Here is a 10,853-nt window from a genome sequence, read left to right as displayed (position 1 = left end):
TATCTCGAAAAAAATCAAAAGTGTTCTCTAATCTGGATATTTTTTTAATATATTTTCTATTAATAAAAATTTCGGTGAGAACCATCATATGATTATATGAACCAACTGCAAATTAATAAAAGGATTTTAGGGGATGTGTAGAACTATAGGCAATATTTTTTTTTTTATTTTTATCATTAAAACGCCCGTAGGCTAACTATAGGGAATATCGATGTAACATTGAACATGTTGCATGATGCCCCAATTACCAGATTCTTGATGTAAATTGAACATGTTTCAACTTCATTCTTTTAATCTTAGTAATGTAAATTGATTTCAACGTCATTTAAAATCAGATGAATTTTCAATTTCAACTTCATTCTTTAATTCACGTTGCAACGGACTGTAACTGACTAACTGTATACCGAGAACAGAGTTGTACATGACTCCATACAAATGTCAAAGCACGGCCCATAAAGGCCCAACCCATACATCAACCTCGTAACTTTCTCTTTTGATCTCACCGGCGGATAATCGGAATTCCCAGTCCCGAACCAGTTAAGGTAGATCGGAAAACTCTTGAGAAGAAAGTTTCTCCGTTGATAGAGAGAAGAAGAAGATGAAGTTCGTAATGGAGTTCGCAGAGAACCTGATCCTGCGTGCAATGGAGGATCCGAAGGCGCGCGACGAGGCACAGAGGCAGCACGTCTACCGCATGAAGGAGCGCTGCAACAAGACCAAGGCTAACTGGAGCCTCCCTCTCCGCCCCTACGGCTTCTGGACCTTTGACCGCTTCAACGCTCAGCTCTTCTGGGACCCGCAGATCAGCCAGGCTCCCGGCCGCCGCGACCCCTACGACGACCTCCTCCTCCGCAGCAACCAGCCCCCCTCCTCTTCCTCCTAAGCTTGTGAGCGCCTTTCAATCTCTCTCTTATGTATACCCCTCGTACTTATTGTTTAGATTCTTTGACGAGTTATTGTCCTCGATTTGCAATTTAGGGCTAGATAATTACATAAAGTAGTTGCTTGCTTGTCTGTATGAGTGACCTATCTGCAAACTGAATCCTTATTGTGTTATATTTTGTTCAGATTGGGGTAGTTCTAAGAACCAGTGCATTTGGACTTTTGTTCCATTTCTCTTTGTTTTTGTGGTCTTGTTAGTTTATGGGTCATGAATTAAATCATGTACTATGGCCTAAAAAGTCACTGCGTGGTAATTGTGTTGGCCTTTTGTTTTATTTTGGACTTTGTTTTCTTTCAGAACTCTCTATCTATTGATCTTTTCACCATTAATTTGTTTTTCCTTAACTATAGTGTTAAACTTAGAACCTTTGATGGTTGTTGCAAGAGGGCTGGAATTTTTCCACTATTTCCGTCACTGATTTAGGCCTAGATCCTTTGATGGTTGATTTATTTTGACTGAGTTTTATGCTGCTAAATTTGGCTGAGAGTCTGTCACTGGCCATCTGCTTCAGCATCTCTCTTTTTATTTATTGTTAAAAGTATTTCATGGTTTTTCATAAGAAAATGCTAAAGCATCTCATTTCCGGTAGATGTTTAATTTAGTTTCTAGAGAAAGTTATCCATTAGTACTGGAGGGATTTTTAAAATTACATTATTTTTTCGGTTTTTGTTAAGGTCAAACCACATGGTGTTTAATTGGATATTTCATTGCTCTGCATTTTTTTCAAACCATGGTGTTTAATTGGATATTCTGTTGCTCTGTCTTATTTTCAAATAATATAGGTTTGTTTTAAGTACTAAAAATTAAGCACTACTTTTAAGTTGTCTGGATTTGCTAAAGTGATTTTAACATCTTGGTTTATAGAAACTATAGAATTATTCTTTAGTTCATTACTTCCACCAATTGAGAAGTGCAACCTCGGATTCTTGTTATGCCCAGGCAGTCTGGTTTGACCCAGCAAGGTGTAATACCAGTATATACATCTCAATGCAGACCTGAATTGGTCCAGTAAATAAGTTATATTTTTTTCTAGTTAGTTCTCTTTGATGCTAGTTTATTTTCTGTTGTGAATTGGCTCTAATATAAATTTACTGGACAGCAACCTAATCACCTTTGAGGGATTAATCTGCACAAACATCTGATACACAACTTGAAAAAATATTTGTTCATAGCCTAGAACTATTAACAACTCGAAAGATTTGAAAAAAAATAGTGTAGCCACATCAAGCTGATAAATAAAATTGAATAAAATCTAATCATTTTACGAGTAATTTACTCCAAGTGATTGTTAAATATATATGCATTTCACTTTATTGACTAGTCAAAATTTTCCAATACTCTAATTGCAACTTCCATCCAATTTTATTATGTCTCTGGGTTTCTAATTGTTGCTTTGCGTTTTTTATTTATACAGGGGACAACAGGTCTGGCAGAAAGTAGGGGGCTTTAAAGTTCACTTGTTCATGTAATAATTGTGGTTCAAACTCCTCTGCGGTGGGCTTTTTGCCTTCTTTTTTTTGTTGATCACCTAATAGGATTGTCTTTTTTTTTTTAAATATTTTGTTATGTATTCCTTGATAATCATATCAGTAAACTGTGCATGTTTTTATTCAGCTTGATTTTGGGTCATTGATAAACAAATTTCTGTGAGTGAATTATTTTTATCACGTTAAATAATTCCTTTCACTATATTAAACATCTTTATTACATCAAATTGACTCATTTTGATTACCATATTCCCCCGTAGTTTATGACTGGTTGGGATCTTCTTTCAAATCCTCCATGCTTTTATCTCTGCATCGTTGAATTGCAATCATCAATTTGTTACACCATTGTTGACGACTAGATATTTTTAGGTCTTTATGTTGATTAATAATGGTCAGAATTGTTTTTGTTTTTAGGTTCAGTCACAAAATTCGTGAATTAAATCCGAATTAAATCCGAATAATTCGTCTTTTTGGTGATGCCGAACCGAACGTTGAATTATTTAGCTGACTGAACTTTGACCGAATTAAATCCGAATAATTCGTGAATTTTCTGAATTTTTCTTGGAACATTTTTTTTTTTGGTTTTTTTTTTTTGTTCACTTAGAGATTTTTGATCCGGATAATTCTGAATTATTTTCGAATTATACTCGAATTATTCCGAATCACGAATTTTTGACATCATCAAACCAAACCTAAATAATTCATTTGTCAGTATGCTAACAAAGAGTGCCACGGTATTATGATTTGCTACATGAATATTGTCAGTACCATGATGAACTGAGCATAAATTTTAGTCTCTCCATTATATAAATTTTATATTGGGCCCGTTGTACGAAGTATCTTTCTTTACCTACGAAAAAAGCGCTTTTCGTCTTGTGCCTTTTAAAGAGTAGAAAGAATCAAGGATCAGGGAACAAGAAGTTGGTATTTGTACTAACATTTTAATTTAATCAACAGATGCCTAGGAGTATGAATCATTTACCTTTTAGTTACTTCTGAAGCAGCATGCGTGTACATAGCTTTGTAATTTAAATAATCTTTTATTCACCCGAAATTTATTCAGCTAATACTGTACGGTTTGGGAACTAAACAAAATCTACTTCCAGCCTTTTCATTTTCTGATGCAAATGGGTAATGCAGTACAATACAGAAGGCTAATATGTTATAACTGAAAAGGTCGTCCTATATACAAAACCACTAAAATTGATCCAAATGACTTGGATACCAGTAAAAAAGTTTGTTTGGTAGAATTACAAAAAACCTCCCAAGAAGGGAGCCAATTGATCCAGTCGTGCAAAAGTAAATCCCTAAATATCTACAAAACTGCGATCTTAAACAGAAACACCCCACTTTCTCCAGCTACAGTTTCATTGTACGCTCAATACATCTTGTAACAAGCCGTTTCAAATATCGTAATAGGATTCGCTGACACAAGGCGACAATATCTCTTCCTCGAGCATCTTTAGAACCCGGTTCATCGATGGCCGTCTGTCAGGATTTGCATCAGTGCACATGGCAGCTATGTCGAGCACTGCTTCAACTGCCTCCACCTCCACATTGTCGCACCTCTCATCCACTATTTCTTCCAACCGATGCTCCCCTGTCAGTGTATTTAACTGAAAATAAAGGACAATGATGAAAACAAAGTTACGTAAAACAATGGTATATTAGGGGGCTTGGATCTAACATTTAGGGCATGGTGGAAGGTCATGGTGGAAAAAGAAAGGTGAAAAAGGTAATAGAAGAATTAAACAATCATGACGCATGGGTGCTGAATCTAACAGTCATGAACTCATGACAGTGAGATTTGGTACTTCAGTTTTTTAATCATGCAATCAACATCTAAAATGTTTCTCACCCATCCAACAATGTTTAATCCTTTTCTGATGAAGCTTGGATCAGTTGGTCTCTTTCCAGTAACTAACTCCAGCAACAGAACTCCGAAGCTGTACACATCAGATTTCTCAGTTGCACGTCCATTTTGCAGATACTCTACAAAAAAAAAAAACATTAAATAACTTACAGTTACAGTCGTGTTTGTACCGTACCAGTTTACCACACTGGTACAGTTCAGTGGTAGTAGGTGAAAGCACAATGCCAATCTAACCAACACAATATAGAACCAACAAAAAAGATGGAACTGGACCCAGATGGGTAATTACCTGGTGCCAAGTAACCAAAGGTGCCAGCAACAACAGTCGTGACATGTGCATCTTCATCCACAAGTAATTTTGCAAGGCCAAAGTCTGACACGTGAGGCTCGAGGCTTGGGTCAAGAAGAATATTGCTTGACTTAATATCTCTATGCACTATTGCAGGAGAGCAATCATGGTGCAAGTAAGCTAGACCTCGGGCAGAGCCCAGTGCAATCTTCATTCTTGCATTCCAGTTTAAGGGTTGATCCTCTTGTCCCCCCTCTGAAATGACAGAAAATTTAGTGATGCGCGATAGTAAATCCCAATTACTATCACCTCAAGCTGTAAAGAAATACATGTCCATAGAAGCTGGGTAATTTAGCAATATTGAGGATATTCTTAGTTGCGTTGGTGTGCTGTAAGTTGAAAGATATAAACATGTTTAAAACAAAAATAATAATAATAATAATACATGTACCATGCAGGTAACGATCCAAACTGCCCAAGGCCAAGAAGTCATAAATAAGCAGCTTTGCAGAAGTAAGTCTACAGTAGCCCCGTAGATTAACAAGATTTATATGCCTAATGCTTCCCAATATCTCCAGCTCTTTTTCGAAATTCCAATCCCGCCCTTCCCGGCCCCGTTCGATCCTCTTTACAGCAAACATGTTGTTGTCATCCATCACCATCTTGTAAACCGTACCAAACCCACCTGATCCAACCACATCATCTTCATCTAGTAGCTCTATTGTTTTTATTATCTCGCTTGATGTGTATGGAAGGTTGCCGTGATAGGTTACAAGTTTAGTGCCTATTAGAAGTATTTAAACAATAAGAACTGTAAAAAAGGGTGATAAACAATTACCTTGACTGATGATTGAAACCTCTGGTTACAACCAATTGAACCTTCTTAAATTATTTTTATTTCTTTAGTTTTACTAGCTCAGTTTAATTAATAGTTTTGTACAAACTACTCAGACACTTTTACCAGTTAGGTTGCAGCAGAACTCCCCTCGTTAAAATACTTTTCATACCTTTTGGGTTCAGTTTTTGTTTCAATTATTTCAAATGCTTATCTGAAGGATAGATGGTTGTAGTAGTTAAATCTAGTACCAGCAAATACTATCCTAGCTACAGATACGATAAATTAAAAGGACTTCTAAATCATACTTGCATCTTGCGCTAATTGCTTATCCATTTTAACATATTTCCCATCGAAGTTTCTCTTTCTTGACAACATGCAAATCCAAAGGAAAACTAGCACTGCAACCACTGCAACAGCCATTGTTGACATTGAGCCGATTATGAGGCCATTGAGAAAATGCGATGTCCTGTTTGTCGCAATCGGTGATACCCCTGTGATGTTAGTATGATATGAGTGTTAATCTTGACAAATTTGTCCCTAATTCTAATTAACCTGTTTGAAACTGAGGCAGGTTGAGCTAGCTTGCAAAATTAAGTGGAGTTGGAACTGCTAGGCCCAGAGTTGCGTGAAATAGTGACGAAACCAGGAAAGAGGGTAATTTTATATTTAAAGTGCAATTTGCCACTAATTCAATGATACTTTTTCACCCAACCCCAAATTGGACTTGATAGTAAATAGGAACCATGATTAAGCCAAGCAGATTTTAGAGTCAGAAACCTATTAATATGAGCTGGTTAGAAAGTTATTTTATTGTTGGCACAATATGAAAATTTCAGGGCAATGCAGTAATCTTATGCTTATTTTTCATGGTTGGTTGTCATTTTCTAACTATAATAAGAACATTAAGTATAATCTGCAACCACAGTAAATGCTCGGTGCACTTTGTGAAATTAACCATAAGAAATTGGGGTGGCTAACAGCTCATCTTAAGATTCATCATCTGAAACAGATATTCAGTTTTTAAAAAATATATCATAAATTTGCCTTGTGATGTGATAGAGCCGGGATGAGGTAGAACTGCTGGGAAACCCAGCGTTCCTCTGCAATCCTTCTGAATTGGTAATCCGCATAGCTCCAAATTTCCAACAAACCTGTTTTATTCATGGGTTATCGTGATAGAAAATCAAGGGAATAGTGACACAATTTTCCTACGAACATTATAAAATCATACAAGCACGTGTCCAACATGACTTTGGAAATATCTGTAAATGTTACAAATTTGCAACTTCCCAAAAAATTTATCTAAAAATAACCAGAATATCTTCATCATCTATGCAGATGTACTTTTAAGAACATGGAATGAGTTGTTTCCATCCAAGTTTATTTTTCCAATGCCTATGAATGATATTTTTGGTGCACATGAAATTGCATCCAACTTCCAACAACTTTAGGGTCGAACTTTATTTATTTATTTTTTGTTGCTGAAATTAGAAATACTTCAAACAAGGGTTAACTTACGAGGTGCTCTTGGAAGTTGCAAGAACTCCCACATTTGGGATTTCACCAGAAAAGAAATTGGTTGATAGATTTCTGGGGCGGCAAAAAAAAAATATAAACAAAAAGAAATATCAGTATAGAGAAAAAAATAAATGTCAGGTGTAGTTCCAAATGGACCAAAAAGTAAATAGCCAAATCCTCACAGGAAACGCAGATTAGTTAGGCGGCCGAGGGTTGGAGGTATCGTTCCTCTAAGCAAGTTGCTGGAAAGATCCCTATAATAAAATTAATAACACTTGGTAAGAAAATTAACAAGACAGACAAAAAGCTATAGAAATCGTGTTAAGTATACGTACAAGATGGTCAAATGAATGAGTTCGCCGATCTCCGGAGGTATTCCACCTTGTAAATAATTGGCTCTCAAATATCTTTCGAGTAAGAAAACATTTGCATTACTTATAATTGAAGTGGCAACTAAAATAATAAAGGAAAAAAAGTATAAGAAAGAAAACCTACATAGCTCTTAGCCCTGTGCAATTCTTGATTTCAATTGGAATGGAACCATGTAAGCTGTTTTGGTGCAAAGCCCTACAAAATGAAAAAAAAAAAACATAAAACATTGGAACAAAACGAAAAATGTATAACAAAATTAAGAGAAAAGAAACAAAAAAGGAGGGTTCCTAGCTTGCTCTTACAATCTTTGGAGTTTATGGAGCTTGCCAATGCTTGGGGATATGATACCGCTGAGTTGCATGTATGGCAAGTTTCTACATCAAGCCGCAAGAAACAAACGCAAAAGGGGGGTCAAGAAATTTTACTTTACAAACAGACCAGTTCATTTCATGTATTTGCCAACTGAACCTCTATATATAATTTTCAGGAGATCTCTACATAATTTGAAATGTACAGCTTACACCTTCAGGACAACCATTGAGTACCTTCATCTTTACCCATTTACATCGAAAAATTGTCCCAATTACTCTTTCTTTCCCAAATAAGTGATAAAAAGGGGCTTTTTAAGATCCCCAAATAAAGAAATGATTGAGGAGAATGGGAAATTTCTACCATGTTTTTGTAGGGCTATTAAAACCTTTTTTTTTTAATTTTCTCATTATAAAAGGAAATTTCATTGAAAGTTACAGACAAAGCAACACATTGTGTGTGATTTGACAAGAAGGAAAGAGAGAAAAGAAGAGCGGTTATTAAGGAAAAAAAAATTACATGGAACGAACTCTCAGGTCAGGAAATGAGCAAGAGATTCCAGTCCAGCCGCATGGATTTGGGTCGCTTATCTTCCAGCTGCTAAGCGTTCGCTTTGTATCATTAAATGCCTCCTTTAACTCCATTAAAACCTCTCCTAAAACCCCCAAAACACACCCACATTTTACAAAAATGGAATAAAAATTTTTTTAAAAAAAACAGATGATCAGACAAAATTGTTACCATCTGGAGTCAAGGCGATCGCGCTCATTGATAGAGAGACCACGATAGCTAAACTCCACCAAGGGATCAGTCTCTCCATGGCTCTCTCTGTGTCACAAGACTCACAGTGTGTGTGTGTGTGTGTGAGTGTGTGTGCGAGTGCAAGTGCGTGGTAAAAAGAGTAAAGATTGGGGGAAGTGTGCTTTAATTATGATCGGACCAAAATCTAGAGACCAGACCGCGCGTGGACCGGGTGCACATGATCTTATAGATACTGATGCAGTGGGGTTTCGCTTCAGAAAGTCTGATCGAGGCACATTGAAGAGAGAGAAAGATTAATGTGGAGAGAGAGGGAACAAAAAACAAGCTCATTGGAGATCGTGCGCCTAGCCGTTGCGTCGGAGATTTCAAAAGTTGGAGGATACGAATATTTTGGCTGAACCTGGTTTAATATCAAATGCTATTCAAATGCTATTGACTTTTGCAAAAAGAAAAGTTAAAAAGTCTTATTTCATTTGAAAAGAGTCTTGATACTTTTGCAAAAAGAAAAGATAAAGATCTGATTTTCATTAGAAGAGTGGTAAAGTTTACAAAATATTGTTCTTCCTAAAAATTTAAAAACAAAGGACCTATATAAAAAAAAATTATAACAAAATATCCTTCTAAAATTTAAACAAATTGTCCCATATACTTCATTTTCCTTTTCTTTCATCAAAGTGTTCAATTTTCCATAACCACCAACAATTCAATACGACTACATTTATTTTGTAGCTTGTTAATTTCTATAATTTCAAATCAAGGTAGTAATTTTACGGTTCAATCGAATCTAATATGAAGTTTTGAAACTTTATATTTTATAATTTTCATAATTTCAAGTTCAAAATTTATCCTTACGAAAAACTTCAAATTCAGAAAATTTTGCATGTACAAAACTTGTCTTTTTATTCATATTTTCACAATCAATATAAACTATTATAGTAACTTTGTTTTAAAATATAAAAAAAATGATGTACTTACATTTGAAGTACTTAATACTCATCATGTTTAGTTTCTAAGTTCTCAATTATCCTATTTTATAATTTACTTTTCTTATGGCATTGTTCAATAATAAGCAACACAATTTGATTTCTCGATTTTAAATTTTAAATTATCATAACAACTACCAATTTTCAAATTCTAATTCCAAATATATATAATTCTTTGAGCATCATGCTTGAAATCTTTAAAGAAACACTAATTTTAACATTATATCCTATTGAAACATAAAATTTCATAAACAATATTGAAATACACAAAAACACTAACTTTTTTTTTATTTTGAAGGAAAATCGGTGGGGAGGAGAAAGGAGAGCAAGACTGGCGATTGGCGAATAGTAAAAAAGGTAGAGAAATTTAGATATACGTCCATCATAACTTCATCAATTAGATATTTCCCCATCAACACTTGAAAATTAGTTATTTGTCCATCTAAACTTATCTATGTTGGATATATCCCATTGAATGTTTTAATCAATAAAAAAAACTGATTAATATTATTAAAAAAATAATATGACATTTTTGCCCTTTCCGCTCATACCTTCTTATTCATTCCGTTTTGTTTTCTTATTTATTGGATTACCAATCAATTTGAGAGGGTGTTGTCAAAATGGATTTCTGGACAATGAAAATCCCTCAGAATATTCGTCTCTAATGCAAAGAAACCTTGTCAGCTGCTTCTCCAAGCATGAGTCCCAGTAATGTGGATTAAGACCTACGTTAGTAATGAAACCTTTAACACAGAACTGAAGAATGCATTAGTGCGATTTAAATATTGTTATAAGCCCAGGCAAAGAATCAAGCAAGCAAGAATATCAATTGATTGGACAATCAAAAGCAAAGAGAAACAAGAAATGAAATATGAGAACGATGCCATGGCCTAACGAAGCTGAGAAGGATTATATTTCTCTTTTCTTCAACTAGAGTCATCAGGCGTATCAATATTAAGGGAAACATCATATCAGATTTGAAGAGAAGGGAAAAAATATCATATTATTTTTTTAATAATATTAATCATTTTTTTTATTGATTAAAACATTCAATAGGGATATATCCAAAATTGATAAGTTTAGATGGGCAAATAACTAATTTTGAAGTGTTGATGGGGAAATATCTAATTGATGAAGTTATGATGGGTATATATCTAAATTTCTCAAAAAGGTATTTGTTGATTAACGGAAGATTATATTTTAGAATAAGTTAGAATATTAATAATTATATTTTTTTTTGTAAAAGTATATTACAATTAAATATATTATGACATAAAAAATATTTTGTAAAACTGAAATATCTATATAATATGAAAAAAAAACTAATAATCATACAAAAATTCACACTAAAAAAATACAAACTCGATCTATTTACAAACTCACAAAAATGACAAAATATGAGTCATCTGATAATAATAAATAAGAAGAGAAAATTAAATCAATCAGCCGAGAGTGTTAATGATGTGACGTGAGTGAACA

The 10,853-nt window shown here is 34.5% G+C and overlaps 2 protein-coding genes across 4 annotated transcripts; one reads left to right on the top strand and one right to left on the bottom strand.

Moving 5' to 3' along the window:
• Positions 1 to 467: 467 nt before the first annotated feature.
• Positions 468 to 2,657, top strand: LOC144544443 (NADH-ubiquinone oxidoreductase). 2 transcript variants are annotated; one of them, XM_078292952.1, is made up of 2 exons: positions 468 to 887; positions 2,358 to 2,657. In XM_078292952.1, the coding sequence occupies exon 1, from the start codon at positions 599 to 601 to the stop codon at positions 881 to 883; it is 285 nt and encodes a 94-aa protein (XP_078149078.1). In that variant the 5' UTR covers positions 468 to 598; the 3' UTR covers positions 884 to 887; positions 2,358 to 2,657. The 2 variants fall into 2 exon arrangements, with proteins under 2 accessions (XP_078149078.1, XP_078149079.1); XM_078292953.1 differs by having other exon boundaries at positions 468 to 914.
• A 906-nt stretch (positions 2,658 to 3,563) lies between these two features.
• Positions 3,564 to 8,547, bottom strand: LOC144544215 (Leucine-rich repeat protein kinase family protein). 2 transcript variants are annotated; one of them, XM_078292634.1, is made up of 13 exons: positions 8,371 to 8,547; positions 8,149 to 8,284; positions 7,623 to 7,694; positions 7,444 to 7,515; positions 7,284 to 7,355; positions 7,131 to 7,202; positions 6,949 to 7,020; positions 6,475 to 6,581; positions 5,736 to 5,921; positions 5,044 to 5,376; positions 4,593 to 4,847; positions 4,289 to 4,422; positions 3,564 to 4,046 (listed from the first exon to the last, which is right to left on the bottom strand). In XM_078292634.1, the coding sequence occupies exons 1-13, from the start codon at positions 8,447 to 8,449 to the stop codon at positions 3,834 to 3,836; spliced, it is 1,803 nt and encodes a 600-aa protein (XP_078148760.1). In that variant the 5' UTR covers positions 8,450 to 8,547; the 3' UTR covers positions 3,564 to 3,833. The 2 variants fall into 2 exon arrangements, with proteins under 2 accessions (XP_078148760.1, XP_078148762.1); XM_078292636.1 differs by lacking the exon at positions 7,284 to 7,355.
• Positions 8,548 to 10,853: the final 2,306 nt, after the last annotated feature.

This window comes from Carex rostrata, chromosome 26 (genome assembly GCF_964058835.1).
Source record: "Carex rostrata chromosome 26, lpCarRost1.2, whole genome shotgun sequence".
NCBI lineage: Eukaryota > Viridiplantae > Streptophyta > Magnoliopsida > Poales > Cyperaceae > Carex > Carex rostrata.
The sequence above is the reverse complement of the archived record's forward strand: the minus strand, read 5'-3'. Positions and strand labels throughout refer to the sequence as shown.

What these genes read in the sequence shown, in the direction of transcription:
- LOC144544443 (XM_078292952.1), top strand. Translation starts at nt 599, where the DNA reads ATGAAGTTCGTAATGGAGTTCGCAGAGAACCTGATCCTGCGTGCAATG.
- LOC144544215 (XM_078292634.1), bottom strand. Translation starts at nt 8,449, where the DNA reads ATGGAGAGACTGATCCCTTGGTGGAGTTTAGCTATCGTGGTCTCTCTA. An exon ending in GACCTGAGAGTTCGTTCCAT is followed by an intron (nt 7,695 to 8,148) that starts GTAATTTTTTTT and finishes GGCTTGATGTAG; the next exon opens with AAACTTGCCATACATGCAAC. An exon ending in TGCACAGGGCTAAGAGCTAT is followed by an intron (nt 7,356 to 7,443) that starts GTAGGTTTTCTT and finishes CTTACTCGAAAG; the next exon opens with ATATTTGAGAGCCAATTATT.